The sequence below is a fragment of the Malania oleifera genome, chromosome 2, assembly GCF_029873635.1.
Source record: "Malania oleifera isolate guangnan ecotype guangnan chromosome 2, ASM2987363v1, whole genome shotgun sequence".
In the NCBI taxonomy this organism is placed as follows: domain Eukaryota; kingdom Viridiplantae; phylum Streptophyta; class Magnoliopsida; order Santalales; family Ximeniaceae; genus Malania; species Malania oleifera.
The window spans coordinates 3,918,142-3,944,899 of record NC_080418.1 but is presented as its reverse complement, the minus strand read 5'-3'; the positions used below and the strand labels follow the sequence as shown (position 1 = coordinate 3,944,899).

The 26,758-nt window shown below is 34.8% G+C and overlaps 2 protein-coding genes across 2 annotated transcripts in view; both read right to left on the bottom strand.

Moving 5' to 3' along the window:
* Nucleotides 1-1,915: 1,915 nt before the first annotated feature.
* LOC131148540 (gamma-interferon-responsive lysosomal thiol protein) lies at nucleotides 1,916-15,946 on the bottom strand. The gene is made up of 5 exons (XM_058098293.1): nucleotides 15,496-15,946; nucleotides 5,646-5,711; nucleotides 4,411-4,551; nucleotides 3,220-3,312; nucleotides 1,916-2,303 (listed from the first exon to the last, which is right to left on the bottom strand). Exons 1-5 carry the CDS (start codon nucleotides 15,781-15,783, stop codon nucleotides 2,088-2,090), a joined length of 804 nt encoding a protein of 267 aa, XP_057954276.1. The 5' UTR covers nucleotides 15,784-15,946; the 3' UTR covers nucleotides 1,916-2,087.
* A 2,034-nt stretch (nucleotides 15,947-17,980) lies between these two features.
* Nucleotides 17,981-26,758, bottom strand: part of LOC131148539 (cinnamoyl-CoA reductase CAD2) — a 34,781-nt gene continuing 26,003 nt past the window's right edge. The window contains exons 5-6 of the mRNA XM_058098292.1: nucleotides 21,360-21,546; nucleotides 17,981-18,370 (exon numbers count right to left, since the gene is read on the bottom strand). Of these exons, the coding sequence (XP_057954275.1) occupies nucleotides 18,229-18,370; nucleotides 21,360-21,546 (329 nt within the window). The 3' untranslated portion in view covers nucleotides 17,981-18,228. The remainder of the gene's footprint in view (nucleotides 18,371-21,359; nucleotides 21,547-26,758) is intronic.

Here is a 26,758-nt window from a genome sequence, read left to right as displayed (position 1 = left end):
GTTATTGTCTATATATTTATATATATACTAAATGAATGAACAAAAAATTGATTTTATACATCATTAACATTTGATATATTTTTAATTTTTAACCATATTAGAATATTTTTATTTTTAATAATACTTGCTAAATTTCCTATCTATTTTTATTTCTTTTCCTTTCCCCGAACAAAACCCTCGAGGAGACTCCTTAGATTTGAAGTTGAAAAATATTAGGGAAAGTAAAGAAAAATATGAGAGAATTTAGTTTTGTATACTCATGAATAAAATTTTAATTTTACACATCATGAATACTAGATTTTTATTTTTATTTTTAATCATATTAAAATAATTTTTTTGTTTTAACAACATTTGACATATATAGACAATGTAATAGAAAAGAGATTTCCTTCTTACTTTTTTTTAAAACAAAAATTATGATCTAAGCAAACCCGAAGTCTATTTGAATCAAGGCTTATGCTGAGAAAAAAAATGAAAATTCATTTTTATTAGATTTTTTTCTTTGATATTTAATACTATGAAAAATAAAATTCAACTTAATATAACTAAAATTTATTTTAAAAAATCAAATGCTACTAATGTGTAAAATTAAAATTGAATTTTATTTTCTTGACTGAATATGACAATGAAAACGTATTTTTTTTAAAAAAATTAAAAATTAAAATGAAAGTTTTATATGACAGTTATAAGACCAACTATGCTATATAGATCAATATGTTGGGCAACAAAAAAACAAAATATCCAAAAAGTAAAAGTTGCCGAGATGAGAATAGTTAGATGGATGAATGGTATAATATTGAAAGTTAAATTAAGAGATGAATATATTTGCGATAAGTTAGGTATAACTCATATAGAAGATAAGATAAGGAAGGGACGACTTAAATGGTATAGACACTTGTAAAGTAGGACACACAGTGCGCTAGTAAGAAAAAGTGAGTTAATTATTGTAAGAGACAATAAAAGGGGTAAAAGTAGATCTAAAATAACTTGAAAGGAGATAGATAGTAAAAATTTAATATCCCTGAATCTATCAAAAGAAATTGTCCATGATCGTATAAATTGATGAAAAATGATTCATATAATCGACCCCACTTAATGGAACTAAAAGGCTTGATTTTTTTGCTGTTGTTATAATATTTTCTAACCACCATCTAAAAAGATATGTTTGTATGCACGTTGGACATGCGTTCACAAAATTATCTCAAAAATGCTATAGGGCCACGAGATGGATGGCCCTCCATCATGTAACAAGGGAATTCTTATTTGTACAAACGTCCATAATACGCCTATTCATGATTCCTTGACTTACCAAACTAGCTGCAGAAAAAAGTTTAATGCCTGACAGGTAAATGTAGCCCTACTCTCTATATGGCAAAATTTCTCTTATACAGACTAGTTTAGACCCATTAGGAAATTTGCCCACAATAGGAACTTCAATTGAGATACTAATCATGTTTTATATTATCAAGAACTCTTTGTCATACACGCAAACGTGTTCAGAACAAAAATTATATATTAGTATGTGAAACCCACCCACGTGTCAATCCCACGATACCAAGTACGATAACATCTGCTCAAAACCAATGAATGATCATCTTCTTCGGCGTATTAAACCTCAAAATGTTAAACCAACAGGAGGCGCCTCATATAAATTTAGATCCAAACTCAGAGAAAAAACTAGGCATCCCGAGACACCGTGCGGCATCATGTAAGCTTGTGTGAGCCTATGGGTTCACATTGCTTACACAGCTCCATTTTATTGAAAAACCTAACCTAAACATCCCGGGACACCGTGTTGTGTCATGTAAGCTTGTGTGAGCCTGCAGGTTCGCATTGCTTACACAGCTCCATTTTATTGAAGGGGGCATGGTACATGAGACATGTAAGTCTATTTTCTATTATTATAGGATCAAAATTACCTCACTAAACGCAGGATGTGGAATGCATTAACCAATCAAATCAGAGTTTAGTTATATATACAAACTGCTGCAGAAATTTGGTTGAACTACACTTCAAACTGTGGACTAACAAAGGAAATATATGTGAATGGGCATGGCCAAAGATCAAATTCAACACAAAGAGGGTGTCTACAATGAAAAAAGCATGTGCATTTGCCGCATTATGGAGGGTAACATTTTAGTTTTTAAAGCTGACCTTGGCTTCTCTTCCTTGTAGCTAACTTTGAGTGCAGCACTTGCTTCTTTCTCCTTTGCCATCGCATTAAGATACGAATCACTACAAGCCTCGGGCAAAGTCGTGCCGTTATATGCCTCACATACATATCTTACAAAGTTCTCATAATCCTATAACACCAAAAGCAGCACCAGTTATTGACAACATTCATATGGAGAAGCATGAAAACAATTTTTAACAAAATGTTTTTCCAAGTTTTCTATACAAGCATTGACAAATTGGAAAATGTGATGTTTTTATAGTTCTTTAGGCTCCATTTGAAACTGCGAAAATGTAAGGGAAAGGAAAGGAAAATATGCAGTAATCCACTTTTTCATATTTGGTTATTAAGGAAAGCAAGGAAAAAAAAAAAAACAAATTAATGAATAAAATTTTAATTTCATGCATCATTAACAGTTAATTTTTCTTCATTTTTAACTATATTAGAATAAATTCTCATTTTTAGTATTATTTTGTATAAAGAGAATATATAATAGAAAATAATCTATTTTTCTTTCATTTCCTTTCCCACATGAAAATATTTGATCCAAACAGACCCTTGGGAAGCTAAGAATTAAAAACTAAAGCTTTTTTTCCTGAAAACTTCAGAAACAATGCTGTATTTGTTGCATTATGTATGCATAACTTAACAAGAAGGTGTGGGCTAAAACAATGCAATTTGTGAAACTCTGTATTGTAGCTTAAGTCTTGTTTGGATCAAGGATTTTACTTAAGTAAAGGAAAGGAAAAGAAAATATAAAAGGAAATGCATTTTCCATTGTATTATTTCTCTACATCAAATAATATTAATAATAAAACTTTGTACTAATAATATGATTAAAAATTAAGAAAAATCAAATGTCAATCATGTGTAAAATACTAAAATCAAAATTTTCTTAGTCCATTTGTTATATATTTTACTTCCCTTCCTACTTTCCTCGATAACCAAACATGAAAAAATAGATTCCTTTATATTTTCCTTTAGTTTTCCTCATATTTTTCAAGTTCCAAACATGCCCTAAATGTCATAGGATCAAGGGACCTAACCTGATAAAGTGGTCGACCATTGACAACTACCCAGGGCACATATTCATGAGGAGGTTGAAGGGTGTTTGTTTCAGCTGCATATCGTAGTTCAAGCTGCATAAAAAATAACTCAAGTCAATGAAAACAGAACCACAAAAGAAAGAAGAGAACTTAGAAAAAAAAAGTTCAGCCCATAGAACAATACACAGAAGACACCCCCCAAAAGACAAAAATGAGGAGATTAATACGATTCCTTTTCCACTCCTCCTCAGTCAATATTTCTTTTATCCTTATTCAGGGAGGGAAATTTTTTTAAAAAAATAAAAACAGATATTTCACGAACTGATAATTCAACTTGAACCCAGCATCTCCTTATCCTGAGTTCTAGAATATCCACGGCACCATATAGAGCCAGTCTTAGGCGTACCCCAGCACAAGTACCAAAGTTCTTTGTAGTTAATTAGGAAACAGGATAAAAAGATAAAAGCATTTACCATTAAATATTTAAAATGGTAAGAGTATTATCAAGGCCAACAGAATCCCAAGAGAAAATTTCAAGTGGATACAAGTTCTCACAACCTCCATCATCACATACTAAGCTAAAAGTTTCTCCCTATCTGTGCAGTGAAAAGATTTAAGTCTTTCAATTATCATGCTAGTACAAAGCACCACCCAGAAGTTTAAATTTTCAACGGAAAAGTGCACTTCTAAAGAGTTGAGCAAACAAACACATCACAAGTTGTGCCACACTTTTGGCATAACCCAGAAATGCCGAAATATAAGTATGGTTTAAATCTTCTGATTTACAAGAGACAATTGACATTAACTCATCATTATCTACAAGGAAAATTCTAAGGGCTTGTTTATAAAAAATGACAGCTTGTTCCCAGGTTTCCAACATTTGTATAGTAAACTAATAAAAAAATAAAGTGACGTTTTTGTAATTATTTAAAAATATATAAAAAACCATTCTCTTAAACTAAACAGACCATAAGGTGTTCATAGTTTTCAACAAATTTCTAGACAATAGGAACAAATATATCAGAAGTTACAGGGAATAAGTGGCAATAAGCTATCCTTGATTATTATAGGCTGAAGTCACAAATAAAATGACACTGCATCATTCTCATAAATTTTAGCATAATTAATGCAAATATGACAGTAATAAATAGAAAATACGGCATAAAAGTCAAATTAGAAAAGGAAACTTACCTCTTTCCCATATCCACTATTATAGCAATCAGCAATTGGCTTTGGATCCATTCCCAATTTCTCAAAACATTTGATCCACTGAGGATAATTGTATTCAAGGACAAGACTCTCAATACAATAAATGAAAGTAAAATGCTCATTCTGCAACAGAATATTATGTTGTCAAGGAGAAATCCAAAATAAAAAGGCAAAATACATTTCCAAGTAATATACAAAGAAACTATTCTCAATGCAATCAAACAAGTATACTGCATATTCTGCATTACAATTTCATGCGCCTTTTAAAGAGTCTAAAATACTGCATATGCTTACTTATCATTCCAACTTCCCAGTGATGCACAGATCACACCAGCAAATGTTATGTAAACCTTCTAATTTATGTCCTGAGTTCTAAAAACAGGTCTCATTTTCATATTAATGTGCTTAGAGAGAGAAAGAGAGAGATCAAGTGCATTCAAACTTCAAAGAAAAGAGGGAACCCCTTTCATGACTCTAATAAGAAACAAGGGACTTTTTGTCCCATGTTGTAACAGAAAGTCCAACTTATCTGCAAAAAAAGGACCATGTCTCAATTGGAGCAATGCTGCCACTTTCATTGTACTATTTGGAACAATATTTCATGTTGCTATAAATTACAAACATTATATGCCCAGCCAACAATTACTTACGGCAGAATACGTTGAAATGAGCAACCATTCCTTACAAACTAATTTTAAAATGCACAGTAAACTGAAAAGCATTGCAAAATAGACGCATCTCTGACATTCAAACAGAATCATATGCTAGAAATGGGAATCGAATACAATAAAAAATAGCATATTAGATTATAACATGACCTTGTAAGTTGTAAAGCTAGTTTACAAAAGTTTTCTATCCTTTGAATGTATTGTTCTCACCTAAAAGCAATTTTAGCCTGACATAAAAGACAATTGCAATTAACAGTAAATTATTGAATCTGCGGAAGCATTGCTCCAATAAGCAATGTTAAGGTGGCATACGAGTTAAAAAGGAATTATTTTTGACACACTTTTAGTGATATGTAAATCTAAAAACAGTCATCTAGTAATTAGATCTACCTTGGGATACGAATATGTGTTTTTAGTACCTTATATACATGAATAGAGTGGCATAAAACAGCAAGAAACTATAATATGCACACATTACTCATCCTACCATAAGTAGTTCACCTCATGAACTTTTCATTTCAAAATGTCTTAATTCAAAATAGGTCTTACCAGATCAGGCCAGATGTTGATTGCGCAGGCTTCCACAGTGTTTAGTAAGCATTCAGACGGACCATGCTACAATCAAAAAAAAAAAAAACAATAAGCCCAAAAGGGGAATTTTTTTTTTTATTATGGACAACTCTAATTTTGAGAAATTACAAATAACTGATAATGAAATTTTTACTGAATGGCAGAGGGTCATTTAGTACTCAGCCAGACACTATGCAAGTGTCACAGAGAAAACCCTAAAAAATTAAAGCTGTGACTCAGATATCTAAGACTGCTACATGTTACCATTTGGTCTGGGAAACTTGAGTGAAAAGTGGATGAAGTGAGTACACCTTGAATCATCTTCAGCCCCACATATGGGGCATTTTCCTAAGATGAGATCTCTCTTCATCTATGTGAGGTTGTGTGTATCTAGGGTCAGGGTTTGAGCATTTGAGAGATTTAAATCTCCACTAATACCTCTGTTTGGTTCATAGTGAAATTCTCTCCACTCATGGCACATAATTTTTGGTGTTTGTTCTGGTCCCCACTTCTTGCGATTGAATTCAGGGGTTCATAACAAAATAAAGGGAAATGCCTAAACGGGAACAAGTTATTCCATGTGCACAAGGAAATTGTCAAGTAATTGAGTTGGGATACCTGGCAACTGATGATACTATCGGCCCCAATCATGGCATTGCCAAATGGAACAAGGTTGAGATCGACAATGGAGATGAGACCGTTACTGAAGATCTTAGTGAGATAATTGACGATGAAATTGGCAGTGTAAGGGCAGAGGGCTTCATAATACAAGCTCAGTGACACTTCCTGAAAATCAGAAGCAAGAACTCTGTTGGAAGCTGAGGAGGCGTGAAAGAAGGCGATGAACAGGAAGAGGTAAGAAAGGAGACAGAGGTAGAGTGGAGAAGACATTGAATTGGAGGCAAGAGATTTGGGACTTAAGATTATGTTGTTTAATGTTCATTAGATGCTTTGATTTGACTAACAGTTGGAGAAGGGTTGCAGAGAGATGGAGAGGCAAGTAGTCAGAGTAGATGTCCAGCTGAAGAGTCACTCAAAACGAAGGAAATTCATTGCCATAATGTCCTGAATGTGACACATAGATCTTTCATTGTCAAGTACAATCAATGGATTACGTGGTAAGATAATCGATGATGGCAATGAATGACGGTAATATAGGATTGCTTGAAAATTTTCAACTGCAACCCAGGCAGCAGGATGACATGCCGCATTCTAGAGAAGCCATGTGTGTGTGGGCATTCATATAGCATATGTAACCCAGCATCAACAGTTATAAAGATGTGCCATTCAAGATGGTACCAGGCTAACGACATGCGCTTAGCAAATGCCCCCTACTTTTATGAAATAGTAGACCTATAGACCATGGTGGAAGGGAGACGGACTATCTTTTATAATGACATTTTCTTATTCTTTACCTAATCATCTAGGAAAGTTCACTTTTTCCTGTCCACTAGATTTAGGTACTTTGCTTTGAAAAACAAAGAGAAAGGGTAAACTACACAGAAGCATGGAAGGAAGCAAAGGATTACTTGCTAATTGAGGCATACACTGCTCAATAAACAACATGAAGAAGCTACCACTATGAAGTTTGTGTCACTTCAGGCATCTTCCTATCCTGCTTCCTCAAGATAGGACCAGATTACTTTTGTCAATTAGGAGCTACTAAGGTTCCACTCTAGTTGTAGAAACTAAGAGCAAGACCATCCACAATTTGAGATCATTGAAACACATCCATGTTCACGCCCAATTAAAGACCTCGCAAAGTCTTTCCAACTTTCAGGTTACATTTGGTTTGCAAGATGCCTATTCTCAAGAATAGATTAGTTTTAAATGTTAGTTACAATTAGTTACATAAGAAATTTTGTTGTTACTATAAAGCAAATAACAATGTGAAATATTTAATGAGTTCATAATAAGAAATAGACAAGAAATAACTATTCCCAAATTTTATCACAAGAATGTCTATTCCTTTCTTATTACATGCTGAATGAAATAATTAGGAATATATAAGGAATAATTATTTCCTTGATTCCCAAAAAATTTAAACTATATTCCACCTTATTCCAACAAATAGCTATTCCACCAAACCAAACGAGCTGTTAATGTTGTGTCTCAAGATTCCTTTATATGCTTAGTGTCTAGGATTTATAATAAAATATTGAAATTATTCTATGAAAAATTAATTAATGCCCTGCAATAGAATAGTCCTTTTCATCAGGCTTTGGAAGTAAAATGTTCATGCACAATCTTTTCACATTCAAATCTTAACTTTACTAAAACACACTAAATGCAATATGATATAATCCCATTTAAATTTAATACTTTCTAGAAATTCTTTGCCTCATTTAAAAATAAAAGATAGAGATGTCTTATTTTACAGAACTTTTTACACTATTCACAGTTTTGCACTAGGTTCATTTATGTATGACTAGAATATACGCCACATGCGTTCCACATGATCTATTAAAACCAATATTATGAACTAAAAATTCATTATTTTTAATAAAATTAAACAAATAAGTAATATATTATCATAATTTAATCTACAAATATGAAAGTACAAATATTCAAAGTTAATTATAAAAATTTATATCTTGTCTAAAACTATAATACAAAAATAGACATTAGATACTATTATGATACCATAAATATACAGAAACAAGAAAATCTTTAAAATATAGGATATCATAGGATAAGAATGTTATGTAAAATATATTAAATTGTTAGTATTTACATATCATCATAAATAAACAATTTAAGAAATTCCCTTTTTATTATTTGTTATTTTGTATAAAATCTCAAATATATGACTTCTTCTAATGAAAATACTAAACAGCATAATTTTATAATAATTTATAAATTTTGAAGTTGCTACCTCAACTTATTATAATAATTATTATTTTTGTTTACTTAACGTTCAATTAAGGATTTTTTTTAATTTCAAATTATTTTAAAGTTTATTATTTGGAATAATTGAAGGTCTATAATTTTAATTCTAAAATTTATTTTTCAGAAGTTATTGTTATTCATCTAAATAATGTAAGATATTTGAAAAATTTTAGAATATGTTAGGAATTTAACTATTATATCTTGGTTAAAAAAAAAAAGCAACCTGGTGCAGTGGTGCACAAAGCTCCCTCGTATGTGGGGTCCACAAAAGAGGCAAACCACAATGCATCTATTTACCTTGTATTTTTGCAAGAGGTTGTTTCCATGCCTCGAACCCGTGACCTCCAAGTCACACGGCAACAACCTTACTGCTGCGCCTAAGCTTGCTTTCAACTATTTTATCTTGGTATATACTTTTATTTAAAATTTATAATACTATTATATTTTTTTTCAATTTAAAATAAATTTATTTTTAGGTCAAATATTAATTTATTTTAAATGAAAATTTTAAATATAAATTTATTTAATTTTATTGGATTTAATATTTTTAGAAAAACTTTATAGTCTTTATCTTACTTCTAAAATTAATATACTTTTTATCTACAAAGGACTGTTGCACTAGCTAGCTGACAGCCAGCGTAAAATTTGTCAGATCGCTATGATATGAATCCTTACCAAATATTTTCTAGGACGTCCCCTACAAGTGACACGTTGCACTTCTACCATCCGGGTGTAGCGAAAAGTGGGCAAGGGTGGGCTAGGTTATCGCCCTAAAGCAATGCGCCGTGTCGGCGCCCGAGTACGGGTGTCAAATATGCGAGAGTTCCTACATCATTTTGGACGTGGGCAATTAAAGAAATTTGTTCAGGAAACTAGGATTAAATTAGCAACTTGGAATAGAAGGGCACTTATAGGTAAAAGTATGGAAATTGTGGACACAATGATTAGAAGAAGAATTAATATAATTTGCCTTCAAGAAACTAAGTGGGTGGGGGAGAAAGCTAGAGAAATTGATAAATCAAGATTTAAACTTTAGTACACTGGAAAAGAAAAACATATGAATGAAGTAGGAATTATTGTAGACAAAAACTTTAAAGATAGTGTTGTTGATGTAAATAGAGTAAGGGATAGAATTATAAAATCAAGAGGGTACTAGGCCAAGAGATGATATTTATTGCTTATGCTCCTCAAGTCAACTTAACAAAAAATCTTAAGAGATAATTTTGGGAAGATATGGATAGTACAAACCAGTGTTTTAAAAGGTGAAGGAGTAAAGCGAGGCGTTTTACCCTCCGCGAGGCGAGGTGTTGAGGCGTAAGCATTTTGGGACTGTATTTTTTAAAATAATTAATAAATAAAATCAATTTTATATAATAAAAAATGTGAAAATTTTTAAAATAATAGAGAAAAATATAAAAACATAATTTTTAAATATCATATAGGCCAATTTTAAGTTTTAACTAACAAACACAAACAATATATATTAAAAAAATAAGCATGGGCCATAAGAAAAAGCCAAATTAAAAATATCTCAAGATTCTAATTTCTAAAAGCCAGCTGCAGCCAACAGGCAGAGAGTACGAGAGGGTCGCGCAGAGAGGCGAGAGACTGCAGAGGGTCGCTACAGAGAGACGACAGCTCCAAAGGGTTTTTCGAAGGGAAAAAATGCGTCAGAAGGAGTCGTCGGAGGCAAATAAGAGTTTGCAAGGGAACGTCGACTCGTCAAAGAGAAGCAAGAAGCTTGGAGGAATCGTTGGAAGCAGCCGTCGAGTCATCAAAGAGAGAGAAGGTGCTGGAGGAATCGTGAGAGAGAGAGCAGAGGCTATTGTCGAGGAGAAGAATCGCTAGAGGCTTTGTCGAGAGAGCAGAAGGGAAGAAGCTTCGTGGGAGTTCTGGGTTTTCTTTTTTAATTTATGCTTTAAACCGAGAAGCTCAAAATGTGTACACCTTGCAATTTGAGGCGTAAAAGGCGAGCCTTTACAGAAGAGGCATACGCCTTCTCCCTTGAGGCGTACGCCTTTTGGGATTTACGCATTTCTACCCGCGACTTAATGCGTTTTAGGCCCAAATCACCTCGAGGCGCACCTCAATAACGCCTTTTAAAACACTAGTACAAGTCATACCAAGGACTAAGAAAATATTTATAGGAGATCTGAATGGACATGTTGGAAGGGATAATAAAAGTTAGAGGATACATAAAGGATATGGATATGGAGACAAAAATGAGCCTAGGGAGATAAACTTAGACTTCGCTATGTCATATAATTTTAGTATAATGAATAGTTGCTTTAAGAAAATAGAAGAACACTTAATAACCTTTAAAAGTGGACAAAATAGAAGTCAAATAGTTTTTTTCAACAAGGAGGGTAGATTGTTTATTATGGGAGGATTGTAAAGTTATTCCCGGTGAAAGCCTAACCACGTACCATAGAGTCTTAGTATTAGATATATGTATTAAAAAATAGAAGAAAAATGATAAAATAAACCAGTGTAAGAGAACTAGGTGGTGGAACCTAAAGGGAAAAAATATAATAAAATTTAAAGATAAAACGATCAAAGATGGGGATGGGACTATAGACAAATAGGATAAATACAAATACTCTTTGGTGTAAATTAGCTAACTTTATTAAAAAGATAGCAAAATAGATTTTAGGTAAATCAAGGGGAAGATTCTCGAATAGCAAAGAAAGTTGGAGGTGGGATAAAAATGTCCAAAAAACCATAAAAGCAAAAAAAATTTGGTATAAAACGTGACAAAAATGTAGAAACAGAGATAACTTTGAAAAGTATAAGGAGGCAAGAAAAGATGCAAAAATGGCCGTTAGTGAAGCTAAATACAGATCATTTAATAATTTGTATGATAGATTAGATACAAAATAAGGGGAAAGAAATATATTTAAACTTGCTAAAGCTGGAGAAAGGAAGAGTAATGACTTAGGAAATGTAAAATGTATAAAAAGTGAGATGATATTGTCTTGATTAAGGATAAAGACATTAAAGAAAGATGGCGAAATTACTTTAGTAAGTTGTTTAATGAAAACCAAATAGAAGGCTTAACTTAGATTTGACAAATGAGGAAAAGACTAAAAATATGAGATTTATTCGCAAAATTAGAGTTAACGAAGTTAAGTATACACTAAAAATGATGAAAAATGGGAAAGCTATAGGACTGAATAACATTGAATTTTGGAAATGCTTAGGTGATAGCGAAATTATATGATTAACTAATTTATTTAATACAATTATAAAAACTAAGAAAATGACAGATGAATGGAGGAAAACCACTTTAATACCTATACACAAAAATAAAAGAGATATTCAAAATTGTAATAACTATCGTGGAATTAAACTTATGAGTCATACGATGAAACTGTAGGAAAGAATAGTTGAACAAAGATTAAGGTTAGAAACGAAGGTCTTAGAAAATCAATTTAGTTTTATGTCTAGGAGATCTACCACAGAAGCTATATATCTTTTAAGAAAATTAATGGAAGAGTTCAGGAAAAAGAAGAGAGACTTGCATATGGTATTTATTGACCTAGAAAAAACATATGATAGGATACCTAGGGAAGTTCTATGGTGGGTTTTAGAAAAATAAAAAAAGGTATATATGTAGTAAGTATGCCGATGTCATTAAGGATATGTATGATGGAGTTATGACTAGTGTAAGGACTATAGGTGAAGAAACTAGAAAATTTCCAATCACCATAGGTGTACATCAAGGATCTGCTTTAAGCCCTTATCTTTTTGCTTTAGTGATGGACCAACTAACTAAGAGTATTCAAAATGAGGTTCCATGGTATATGTTGTTTGCAAATAATATTGTATTAATTGATGACATTAGAGACGGAGTAGAGGCTGAGATTATGGAGAGAAATTTGGAGGTTTTAGGATAAGTAGAAATAAGACAAAATATATTAAATATAATTTCAGTAATGGTAGGAGGAATATCGGAGACAAAGTTAAACTTCATGAAAAAGAAATAAATAACATTTGTAGATTTCGATACCTTGGATCTATTATGCAAGCTAAAGGAGAAATTGAAGATGATGTAATGCATAGAGTTAAAGCAGATTGGGTAAAATGGAGAAGTACTTCAAGTGTGCTTTGTGATCGTAGAATACCCTTAAAATTAAAAGGAAAGTTTTATAGGACGGCGATAAGACCAGCTCTGCTATATGGATTAGAATGTTGGACGACGAAGAAACTGAGTATCCAAAAAGTAAAAGTTGCCAAGATGAGAATGCTTAGATGGATGAGTGATATAACACTAAAAGATAAATTAAGAAATGAACATATTCGCGGTAAGTTAAGTGTAGCTCCTATAGAAGAGAAGATAATGAAGGGACGACTTCGATGGTATAGACACTTGCAACGTACGCCACAAAGTGCGCCAGTAAGGAAGAGTGAGTTAGTTACTGTCAGGGGCAATAGAAGAGGTAGGGGTAAACCTAAAATAACTTGAAAAGAGATAGTGAGTAAAGATTTACTAATCCTAAATCTGTCAAAAGAAATGGTTCATGATCATATAAATTGACGAAAAATGATTCATAAAGCCGACCCCACATAGTTGGACTTAAGACTTGGTTTTGTTATTGTTTTTGTTGTTGTTATAATTTTATCACCGATATTTATATACACTGCCAGTTTATTTTATTTTTTATCCAAGTTTTTCCAGGTTGAAACATCTAATTTATCCAAAATATATGTCAGATGTTTACTTTTATTTACTTTTGATAAACATTATTTTCTTTTAGACATATTTAGTTTCACCTTTAAAATTAAAAATATTTCAACATACAAGTACAAACTCAACTGAATACAAAATACGCCATTCAAACTTACACACACTCAGTTTTTTATAATAGTTTGTTTTAATTATGTTTCATCCCAAAGTATTCACAAATAACATTCTAATGCAAGTCACAGCCATTTCTTAGTTTTTCAAGGAAAACGAACTCTCAAAGTGTTTGCTCCCACATGCTAATTCTATTTAAATATAACCTTTTCTTTTCAAACTCAAAATGAAATACTTGATACAAGAACTAAACAGTGGCAAAGGCAAAGGATCTTTTAGCACAGAATCAAAGACAATCTAAGAATCAAAAAATAAAACCCTAAAAAGTTAAGCTGTGAGGGTAGCATCAAACACTACCGTGTTACTATTTGCTATGCAATATTTGAGCAAAATGCATAGGGAGTATGTCTTGAATTCTATCCTCAAGCTCGCCAATATGAAGCCCTTTACTAGGTACACTGAGATAAAAGGTATGTCTTGAATTCATATCCTCAAGCCCACCAATATGAAGCCCTTTCCTAGGTACACAAGCCAAAAGATGGGGCCCAATGAGGTTTTTAGGGGTCGAGGCCAAAGCCCTAGTAGTATGGATTTGACAACACCCCAATGATCCAATTCATATTCATGGTTTCATCAATACACACACATATATAAATATTAGGAAAATTTTATGATACATAGTTACATAACGTTGGGGGATGTGCATCACACACCTAATTCAGACCCATGGAATTTGAAATCAGAGATTAAGGGAATCTATGATACACACCATGGCAGAAAAGTCCTAAATATTATGTTTGTAGGATTTGGAAGCAATCTCTCTTCATCTACATGAGATTGGTTGCATGTATAGTTAGGGTTTCAGAGTTTAGGAGTGATTCACCTCCACTTATATCTTTGGTTGATTCATAGGATAACTCTGTCATCCCTTGCCTGTGAACCAAAGGGCTTTTTTTATTTTTTTTGTTAACCAAAAAAGAAAAAAGTACAGGACAAGAAAAAATTAAAACAAGGACAAACTAACACTCAAAGAACATTTAGGGAAAGGTTGGTTTGCGATCTGTTTAGTTGCTATTTCTATGCATGAAAAGATCGAAAGGATCGGTATCAAATCAAGTCATCTAGTATTTGCTAATTCCATGAAAAGTGGAAAGTTTTCAACTGATCCAAGAATCACTCGTTTTTTTTTCTCTAGTGCTTGGAATTGGGATGTAACCCTCTAACCACTAAGCTCTATTCTACTTCCCATCTATTTTATTTTTTTTCCTACTTTGTCTGTCATTTTTTCCTCTTTCTTCTGAGCATCTCAATCAGCTCTCCATTTTTCAAAGAACTACAAAATTATTTTCTTATTAACAAATTTTTTAAATTTTAAATAAAAAACTTGAAAATTAATTTCTTATATAGATGTTGAAAAGGTGAAAAAGAAAATATAATATCTTTATATTTTTAAAATAAGTAGAAATAAAAAATACAAGGGTAAAAGACACCAAATTCTGGCAAAAAGACAGGTATCTCCCTTAAGATTTGAAAAATCTAAAGAACATCCCCTAAAATTTCAAAAATTTTAAAGACTTCCGCTAAGGTTTGTTAAAAAGATACAAGCTTGTATTTTGTAAAAAAAAAACAAGTTCTTTGAGGTAAATGCAAATCTTAGAAGAGGGTTGTGACATTTTTGAAATGTTAGGGAAGTCAATGGAATTTTTAAAATATCAAAAGAGGTGTGCCTTTTCACCAAACCTCAGGTTCCGTCAGTATATTTTTCCCAAAATAAAAGCTCTTTCCCCCACTAAACATTCTCTAAGCATATTTCAAGAAGAGGTAACCCATCTCTCAATTCCATGCCACTTCTTACTTTTTAAATTTGAAGATGAAAATTCCATATAAGAGTCTTAAACTTGAGTGAAGACTAGCTTTTCTAAGCTGAATCATGAAAATTTTGATGTTTGGCTCTGCGCTAGCTTTTTTCTTTTGTTTTATTTAACTACCTTCTCGCTTGCATTTCATTTTAGGAAAGGAAAGGAAAGAAATATATCCAAACAGCTGAACAAATCAACAAACTACTTACTCCATGCGCAAGTAAACAAATACACGTAAATCACGATTAACTTCAAACGAATTTGAGCGGGGACGAATACGTACCTGGCAATCGATGGTGGAGCTGGGTCCAATCTTGGCATTGCCGAAGGGAACGAGGTTGAGATCGATGATGGAGAAGAGACCATTTTGGAAGATCTTGGCGATATAGTTGACTATGAAATTGGCGCTGTAGGGGCAGAGAGATTCGTAGTACAAACCCAGTGAGACTTTCTGCGCAGCCGAAGCATTAAAAATTCTTCCGGCGGAAGCTGAGGCAGAGGTGGGAGAGGACAAGGCGATGAACAGTAAGAAGAGATAAGGGAGGGGAGAGAGGGAGAGCGCAGAAGCCATTGTTATTTAATTGAGAGCCACAGAGGAGGATTTGGATTGCCTGTTCGATGGGAGGAAGACTAACCTGCAGTCAACTGTGTTGCCTCCGACTAAAACAGTACCACGTAAGCAGTGTGCGTCCACGCGGAGCGATTTTATTGCAGAGAGAGAGAGAGTGACGAGCAGACTTCACAGCTGAAGAGCGCGAGTAGCGAAGGAAATTTGTTTGTGAGCCGGATGACGTGTCGTGATTTCAAGAAGCCATGTGTATGTGCAGCATTTGCACAGCACGTGCAGCCCAAAAAATTTAAAAACAAAAAACAAAAAAAAAGTTTTCTATTTTAAGTGTAGGTTCCGCATGATAAAATATATATTTATTAGAAATGTTTAATATAAATTCATTCATGTAAGATTTGAATTTTTATTAATTAAAAGATATTTATATTTAAATCAATTAAAATTAGTTTAAAACTAGTCTCTTGTATAAGATTTGAGTATCAATTTAATAAGATATATTAGAATCTACTTCCTTATCCTTACTGAATTCTGAGTAGACTTCATCATCTATTAAGTCACATTTTTACTGTTCTTTTGAAACCAGTATTTCTTCCCCTTTTGCTTAACTCACATTTTTACTGTTCTTTTGAAACCAATATATCTTCTCCTTTTGCTCTGACTTTTTTTAGTTTTAAGGTTTTCGGCATATTGACTGTTATAATGCTCATACTGGTTACAAATAAAGCATTGAATATGACTTTTATTATTGGGTTTTTCATCTCTTCTTGATGAACTCCCTTTTTCAAATTTGTTGCTTTCTGCAACTCGATGGACTGGGATTGGCCTCTCTCTTTTCTGAGAACTTTTGCCTCTTTCCCTGTTTCTTCCTTTTTCCCTTTTGGAATTTGAAAGTAGATACCTCTTTTCTTCAACAATTTTTACCACCGGGCAGTCTACTGGTCTATGTCTTTGCTGACAAAGAGGGCATTTAATCTGGTTGCTACTACTGGTCATTCCTACTAAGATGTTATATTTTATCAATTTTTTTATTTTTAAAATACATCCTCATACTGTATTGGATGCATCCATTTCAAGAATTATTTCTGATTCAAATCCATCTAGGTAATCTAACTTGGGTAAATTATGAATCTCTTTCTTGAGGGTTCTGATTACTTTTCCAGTGTCCTCCTTCTCCCATTTTCATGGTTCCTTACTAGAAATTTTTTCTTGTATGGGATACAATTTTCCTACAAGATTCTAGATAAACTTTCTTACATAATTTAGAACTCCTAGAAAGCTTTGGCATTGCTTTCTATTTGCAAGTTCATTTGAAAATTGCAATAACTTTTCTACTATATGCGGTTGGAGCTCCTCTCCACTTCCTTGGATTTTTAAACCCAATAAATCAATCTAAAATTTTGTCCATATGGTTTTCTTTCTAAAAGAACCATTATTTCTCTTATGAACACCTCAGTCACCTGCTTAAGGTGTTTATAATGTTCCTCTAAATTTCTACCAAAGACAAGGACATCATCATCAATACTTAGTCCATTTTTATGTAATAATGATTAGGTTTACATTTTGAGGTTCTATTTTGGATAGATGATATAATCTTCAAAGCTGTTTCTCAACCAATTTGGTTCAAGAGAAACTAAGGTCATGATTGCTTGAGAAAAATGATTTTACTTTTCTGTTTTAATTTTTTTTTAAATCATAAGAAAAAAAAATTAATGTTACCTTCTTTTTAAAATTTTCCAAATTTGTATGAAAAATTGAAAATATTTTGTATTATTTTTTAGATTTCCTTTAAAAGGCAAAAAATATAAAGTAACATTTTTATAATTATTCAAAATTTTAAAAAATTAAAAGAAAAACAATTTTTCATGACTAAAGAGGTCCTTAAAAGGGCTAAGCTTTTCTATCCCCCATTGTTTCTTTGGGCTTGGACTCTTCTGCTTCTGTTTAATTTTAGTTCCACTTCCAAACAAAATATTAAAAGGTTGGATTCAAAGTTTGCCAATGAACTCTTTAAATTAAATTAAATTTTATAGTGCACAACTAATTTACAACTCAATCTCAACAATCATAATTTGTAAGCCATGTTCTTGGAGTCAAATTTAATTTTAAACCTAAAATCATTTTTGAAATTGGCCACTTATTGCCTAATGAAACGAGGGGTGGGGTGGAATTACTACTCAACCAAATATTTGCATGCTAGCAATTGCATTGTAAAATAATTTTCTTTGAATTTCAAACCCCTTTTATTGACAATAGAACATAACACAAACTCAATAAAGACTACAATGTTTGAGATTACACACTAAAACCTTTTGAATCAGTTTGTTTCAATCATGTCTCATGGGAAAGTACTGACAAACTATTAATCATAATATAAGCCATTACCATTTCTTAATTTTTCAGGAAAACCGGTCCCCAAGATGAAGAGTTTGTCACACCTGCAAATTCCATTCAAATATAACCTCTGCTCTTCAAACTCTCGACAGCATCTTTGATAATTTGCTCCAGGGGAGTGAATTGTAGACCCAAGTCCATAAGCTTCTTAGATGCATTCTTCGCCCTTAACAGCCCCGGTTGGGTATCCTTTGGCAACCTAAGAAAAACATATTGCACATATATTGATTAATCCTCAAAAGCGTCAATCACCATATTATTGTTCAGGCCCTTATTGAGAGGTTGACTACAATGAGTTGCTTCCAGTTCAAACAATATCACATAGAGTACCAAATGTACCAAGTAATCAAAATAATTATTTAGAAGCAAAGGCAAACAATTTATCAGAAGCTGTGAATCAGCACGGCCAGAAGATGATAAACAACTCGAATGCATCAAGGAACAAGAAAAGGGGGGAAAATATTTGAATTAAAGATAGGATGATTAATACACTACTCCACAATGCCAAGCCTGTTCTCTCAACCATTTCTCAAACAGTAGAATAATGTTGGGGAAGAAGTGCAGAAACATGCGCTTCTTTTCAATCAATTTCTGGGTTAAGATCATAAAGCAAAGCCAACCCTGAACTGTCAGTCCCAGCATGCATGCCTCCATTATCCAAAAAAAAAAAAACAAATTGACATTATACGTTACAATGGTATGGTATGGCCAGTGCAGTCTTGTGATGCCATCTCATGCATCAATGGCTCAAATGCTCAATTAACAATCAACAGCATCAAATAGTAGTACTAACTTGGGAACTCAAGTAAATGGCAGTTCTTAGGAATTATAGCCAGGTAGATACAATTTAAATAGGAGATGGAAACTTTTTTCACGACATTAAAAAAAAAAACCCTCTAGGACAAGAAAAACAAAAAATAAAGAAAAAAAGGAATGTTGTTGATGTATATCTATTATCTTCCCAAGCAACCTTTTGTAGATAAATGTTACCCAGAGCCAATCCCACCAAATGGCATAGTCAAAAGCTATAACACACAAGACATTTATCACTATCAATAAGTGGGTGATACACAGCCATCAACGCAGCACCTCCATCCTGATGTGTCCAACACACATTTGGATTCTTGCCAAACTTACAACTTCATTTACTTCAAATATGCAAAACAACAATATAGCTGTACCTTTCTTCCATATAATGTGTTTTAAGGTGATTGCTTTCTTCAAAAAAATTTTAGTAAATTTTTCATCCCCATGTTTGGATACTGTGGACAGTTTTTCACGTCCAAAGCATTGTTTTTCATGACAAAAGCAAACAATAATCTCACCAGACTTGGACGAAGACCATTACATTTAGTATCAAAGCCACATGAGGGTACCATCAATGGGGGTTGAGGTCCTGATCACCACAAATGGCAACCCAGATTTGTGAGAGAAAATGGCTGTGAAGCATTCTATGGTGAGAGAAGAGGACTTCCTAGGTGAGAGGTGAGGTTTTCCTATGAGACTCTGCGAAGGTTTCCTGCTGCTGGGTGAGAAACTGCAAGGGTTTCTGGCAGCACAATGATACATAAAGACTCTTCCAGGGTTTCCTAGTTTTGGGTGAGACTCCGCAAGGATTTCCTAATGTGCAATCATAGATGGTTTTCAAATAGGCAAAGAGGGAGACAGAGAGAGTCTGCTTGAGTGACCAAGAATCCCCCATCCCCTTTTTTCCTTTAGAAAGAGTAAAATTTGAGTACACTTCAAAATTTGGATAATTTAATTAAGAATAATACGATTTTTTTTTCTATATTCTATGTTCAACCCTAACAAAATAGTTCAAAACTTACTGCGATCAGGTGTAATGACTAAAATCAACCCAAATAAGTGGTTCAAGCATACCATAACCCAAAATGGGGTACCAGTCAAGCCCAACAACCCCACACCCACCCCCCCCCCCCCACCCCAAAGAAGAGCATACTTCTTAAGTAGCATACCGCATTCCTGTACCCATACCATGACTTGTAATGCACCGCAATCCAGGTACTATGATTTGCACCACAAGGTTCTAATGTTGTGCAAAGATTAAAGACCAAATATGGATGCATTTGTATCATGTATCATTTTGAAAATTGCTTTCCGTATCCAAATGTCAAGAAAAGGACTTGCATAAGCATCTTTTTTAGAATTATTCTATGTAACTTTCTAAAAACAGACCATACTCAAAAAAGTTGATATATCATTCCGCATGTTTCCAAGGATGAATTGAAAGCTAATTAACAATGGAAAATTTTTCAAATAGAATAAAATTTTCTGCCCTTTCATTATACTATTGCACAATACAAAATATGATTTTCATATAGTTTGATAACCAAAACAAAACACTTGGTTTCCTAGACATAGTAAGTGAACAAAGCATATAATCGCAGCGGGTGAGGGACTGTGGGGGTGGATTCTAAAAACATCACAGGCAAAGAGCACCCAGATAGCACCCACAAATAAATATAATATTGTTAGATTACCACTTTACCTAAAAGCTTTTGCTAGGTTGTGGGCTAACAATGCATATCAAGCTTTAACATTCCCCCGCACATGCAGCCTGACAGCATGTGGAGAGATAAACATACATAAGAACATAATAATTTTTTTTTTTTTTTTAAACACCACAGAATAAACGTGGGCAACAAGAATAAAACCAAGGACCTTCTGGTAACCAGCTCTGATATCATGTTAAATCACCACTTTTCCTAAAAGATTAAAATATTAGCTTGTGGGCCAACAATGTATATCAAGCTTTAACAATTATTACTCAGTTTCATACAATCTATACCATGCCACTAATTAACACAAAGAACTCGTCAACATTAGTTGAACTTATCAAGCAATAACAAAAAAAAAATATGTATGTGGTGGTAGGAGGGCACAGGCATCTATCATAAGGAGCAGTTTCAACCGTCCCATACTCTGGAGGTAGAAGTTTAAACATTCAACATTTTACAAATTTTACAAGTATTAAAGGTCATTCACTCGATCAGTGACCAATCGGAAATTTCAAATTTAGAACCATAGATTTGCCCCAAATGTGTTGAATCCATGGACTGCCAAGCAATATTTTGGGTTGAGAGGTGAAATTAAGATAGCTAGCCAGGGACAATTACGTGGCTCCTGTTCTAGATGCATTTTCAAGCATGGAAAGTTGAATACAATACCTGGGCACCTTGTATTCAGGGTAAAGTTCAGCAACCTTCGCTGCAAAGTCACCAAAATGGGCTATAGCTTCAACACACAAGTGCCTACCAGCTGCCGCCGAGTTTTCATACAACAAAATGTGTGCTTCAGCAACATCTTTAACATGGACAGATCCCATAAAAAAGTCCTCATATATTTCAGTGTTGCCTGCACCAGAAAAATGCCATTATTTCTTTGATTAATTCAGAAAATTGGAAGTTTGAAACTGTAAAATGAGTCCAAAGTTCATGTTGGCAGAGGATACAATCATGGGGTTGGAAGAGGTCTAATATTTAGGGTCCTATGGAAGTTCAAAGAAAGTAAATTTGGTAGGAAGCGAAGCTTTCCTCTGGTGTATGGCAAGAAGGGGAAAGTGTGCGGCTCAGGTGACAGCAAAGGAAAGTTTCAGTCAAACCCATACAAACATGACTAGTCCAAATTTTCATCATGAGGTCACAAGACTTGTGTCCATGTAGGGAGTGTCAAATATTTTGTGAATGGCCAAATGAATTGGCCTTGAGTTCTGTATATTATATATAGACTTTACAAGAATGCTATACATGGAAAGTAAATAAGGTCTAGCATGATTCAAGCCCTATACATGTAAACTAAATATATGCTAACTATACAAAATAATGAATTGAAATATAAGGAAATAAATGTGGGCTGAAGTAAGGAAAGAAATCCTTTGCTTTTCTATTTGCTGTTCCATTGACAGCCCCACTTTAATTGATGCGGGTTGATAAACAAGCATCAATTTGCTACTTAAGAAGCAATGATGAGTGAGAGCCTTGGTGAAGATATCCGCAATTTGTAATTCAGTGGAAATGTGTGGAAGAGTAATAACACAAGCTTCAAATGCTTCACGGATATAGTAACAATCGACTTCAATATGCTTCGTGCGCTCATGATAGACAGGATTGGTCGTGATCTGGATAGCATTCATATTATCGACATGTAGAGGTGTAGGATTGGTCTCAGAAAAATCTAGCTCAGCAAGCAAGCCTCGAAGCCAAATAATTTCAGAACAAGCATGAGACATCGCCCGATATTCAGATTCCGTCGATGACTTAGAAACTCTGTCTTGCTTCTTACTCTTCCAAGAGATCAATGCATCACCTAAGAACACACACCAACCAGTGATGGGGCGACGTGTATCCGCACAGCCAGCCCAATCAGCATCGCTGTAAGCAGCAAGGCGAGTAGAATTTCCTGCAGGAAAGAATAAACCATGGGCAGGAGTGCCCTGAACATAGCATATGATCCTACGGACAGCAGCCAAATGAAGATGACAAGAAGTCTGAAGAAATTGGCCGACTTGCTGTACAGCAAAAGAAATGTGTAGTCTAGTAATGGTGAGATAGACAAGACTACCCACCAACTTCCAGTTTAAACTGGGATCAACAAGTAAATCACCCTCCTCTTTGCGAAGCTTGACATTTAATTCCGTGGGAGTATCAACAGAAGTGCTCTTCTCAAGGCCAGCTGTGGCCACCAAGTCACTAGCATACTTATGTTGATTGAGTGAAATACCTGAGGGACTACGATTCACCTCAAGACCAAGAAAATATGTGAGAGACCCAAAAATTTTGATATGAAAGGACTCTGAGAGATGAGTCTTGAGCTGAGCAAGTAAAGCAGAATCGGAACCAGTAATCACAATATCATCAACATTAACTAAAAGAACAACAATACCATGTCTGATTTCCAAAGAAACAATGAAGTGTCGTACTTACTCTACTTGAATGAAAATTGTAATAAAGTGGTGCGGAATTTATCAAACCAAGCCCTCAAAGCTTGTTTCAGACCATAAAAAGAACGACGAAGCTTACACACATGTGAAGTCGGAGAAGGAAACAAGCCCGAGGCTGGCTTCATATAAATACACTCTTTAAGATCCCCATGAAGAAAAGCATTCTTGACATCCATCTGATGCAGTGGCCACTCACTGGAAGCAGCAATAGCCAGAATCGTATGAACAGTAGTCATCTTAGCCACAAGAGCAAAGGTCTCTTCATAATTGACACCATATTCCTGATTATTCCCAAGTGCAACAAGGCGAGCTTTGTAACGATCCAGACTTTCATCAGATCGGACCTTGACTGAGTAAACCCATTTACAACCCAGAGGAACAATGCTGGGAGGACAAGGCTCAATGTCCTAGGTGTGATTGGCTTCTAGAGCGGCAATTTCTTCCTGCATAGCTTGTCGCCAACAATCATGCTTGGCAACGTGTGAGTAGGAAGTGGGAATATCTAAATTGGACAATGCAACAGTAAAAGCTGAAACAAAGTTACTAGAACTTGAAGAGGGAAACCCATACCTGTCCGGGGGTACAGACACTCGATAAGAGCGACGTACCAAAGGCTCTGGAGGTGCTGCAACTAACTGAATCTGAAGCATGGTAGGATTAGATATCGGATGAGCTACCAGAAGAGACTATGGGCAGGGGCGCCGCGTATACACAATACCTGGTTTAAAACGAGAACTAACTGGATGAAGATCCGAGAACTGCTCCTCAAAGGAGGGGAGAATCACAGTAAGAGAGAAGGGTACAGAGGACATAGGAAAGAAATGTTGATTTTCAAAGAAAATAACATTCCTAAAAGTGCGTGTACGATGTAATGTAGGATCATAGCAAACAAATCCCTTTTTACACACATTGTATCCCAAGAATGCACATCGAACAGTTTGAGCAGATAATTTATGTCGCTCATGAGGAGGTAAAAGAACAAAACATACACAACCAAAGGTACAGAGGTTATTGTAACTAGGATGCTTACCAAATAAGCAAAAATAGGGAGACTCCATGAGTAGGACTTGAGAAGGTAAATGATTAATCAAGTAAGTAGCAGTTTTCCAAAGCCTCGACCCAGAACAAGGATGGAGCAAAGGATTCCAACAAGAGAGTACGGACCACATCTAGGAGATGACGATTTTTCCGTTTGGCTACTTCATTTTGTTGGGTAGTAGCAGGACACAAACGTTGATGAATAATGCCTTTAGAAGCCAAAAATGCCTGAAACTCAGTAGACACATATTCACCCCCAGAATATGCGTGTAATGTCTTAATAGAAGCAGAAAATTGATTGTCAACATATGCTAAAAACTCGGTTAAAGTGCGAAAAACCTCAAATTTAGAGCAAAGAAAGTAGACCCAAGTAAATCTACTATGATCCTCAATGAAAGTCACATAGTATTTAAATTTTTTATGTGAACTAGCCGCGGAAGGTCCCCAAACATCACTACGGATAAGCTCAAAACACTGAGAAGCTCTACTAGCATGCAAAGGGAAGGGAAGAGTTTTGCTTTTACCCAGTTTGCAAGAGGCACACTCAAGAGATAAAGAAGAATGTTCTTTATTACCAAGTAAACTAGAGTTCAATACATGAGATAAGATTTGAGTATTGGATGGCCTAAACAACGATGCCACACCATACTACCATTCGAAACATTATTACAAGCAAAAGACTTAATAGAAGAAACTAGAGAACGTGCTGAAACATGCAAAAGTAGTGGAAACAAGCGCCCCACTTTAGGTCCCTTCGCGATCGGCTCCCCGTTACCTAGTCCTACACAACACAACCATTACCAGAAAAATTAACAACACAATTGTTATCAACTAATTGACCAACAAAAATAAGATTCGTGGAAAGCTGAGGAGCAAGAAACACACTAGTGAACTTAGAAGAGGCATCCTCGACAGCAGCTATTGGCAAAGAACTGCCATTGGCAGTCTGAATAGCAGATTGACCAGTGTAGGGTCAAACATGACACAAGGTAGTGAGATTATTCGTCAAGTGATTCGAGGCACCCGAGTCCACATACCAGAGATTAGTAAAATTGTTACCTTAGAGCCCTATTGCTGATAATGTCGAATTAGAATCTGTTGCACCCATTCGGGTGTGCAGTAATTTGCTGGAGGAGGTGCAAGAACAGCGACATCACCTGAAGAAGAGCCAAGAGCTGCAAACGTCACTGTGGGGGGTACAATAACAGAAGCCTGAAATGCTTGGGCTTGATGATTTTTCGGGTGGATACAACATTCTTTGATAATGTGACCCTTCTTGCAATAAGAGTAGAATTTCTTAGAACAATTAGCAACGATATGTCCAGATTCTTTGCAGCAAAATCACTGCTAAGTGCTAGAATGCGCAAACAGTACTCGTTGTTGAGCAACATTAGCCACAAGGTCAGACCCAAAACTACCATGAGATTGTGCCAGAGTAACTTGAGTACTAAGTTGTTCTTCTTCACAAAGTAACCCACCAAAACAAACATCCAGAGCAGGAACAGGAGAGCGATTTAGCAGAGAAGAGCGAACAAATTCATACTCGGGCCGATGTTTCATGAGAAACTGATCACCACGACTAGTCTCATGAAGACATTGAATAAAGGGAAGAGAAGCCACAAGAACATCCGCAGTAACCAAATCAGAATATTTATTCCAAAGAGTCAAAAACCCCAAATAATAGTCTTGGATGGAACGATTGTCATGTTGAAACATGGCAATCGCATGCTCTAACTAAAAACGACGGGCACCATTATCTTGATGATATACTGTTTTTAAATAAGTCCACATGGATTGAGCTATGCGATAAGGTCGCAAGTTGGGGACAATATGTGGCTCAACTGAACTAAGAAGCCAAGACATAATCCGAGCATCAAGCACAGCCCATGAAGGACAAGTTGCGGACTCCTTGGATTTATCAGGATTGGGTGCACAATCCATGCCATCAATATGACCCCAAAGATCTTTTCCCTTCAGGAAAAGTTCAAACTGAAAAGCCCATGTAGAATAATTGTTGCCCGTAAACTAAACACACACAAGTGCGGAGCCCATGCTAAATAATGAAGAAAATCGAGAATCCCCAAAGAAACAGACTGTCCCGAAAGAAACAGACCACCAGAAAATCTAGAAACCCAAAATAAACAACGCAAGTACAAAGAAAAAATCAAGAACAACCTCCCTGCACTAAAAAATTAAATCTTGAACCAAAAAACTGCACTGAAAATTAAATCTTAAACCAAAAACCTGTTGTGCTGAGAAGATAAGTGCCAGAAACAGCAACAGAAAGTTGTAGCCTGCTTGCCGAGAGTCACAAACAGCAACAGAAACTGGAGAAATAAGTGGCAAAACAGAAACCTGCTATGCCTGCTTGCCGAAAGTTTCAAGCCTGCTTGCCGAGAGTCACAAACAGCAACAGAAACTGGAGAAATGAGTGGCAAACCAGAAACCTGCTATGCCTGCTTGCCGAAAGTCACAAACAGCAACAGAAAACTGTTGCCTGCTTGCCGAGAATCACAAGGACATAAACTGGAGGAATAAATGGCAACTCAGAAGCATGCTGTGCCGACAGCCATGCAGCCACAGAAGCAC

Excerpts from the sequence above, each read along its gene's own strand:
- LOC131148540 (XM_058098293.1), bottom strand. The coding sequence starts at position 15,783 with ATGGCTTCTGCGCTCTCCCTCTCTCCCCTCCCTTATCTCTTCTTACTG. Across the intron at positions 4,552-5,645 it reads TCAACATCTGGCCTGATCTG|AATGAGCATTTTACTTTCAT; the intron begins GTAAGACCTATT and ends ATTCTGTTGCAG. Across the intron at positions 3,313-4,410 it reads ATAGTGGATATGGGAAAGAG|CTTGAACTACGATATGCAGC; the intron begins GTAAGTTTCCTT and ends TTTTTTATGCAG.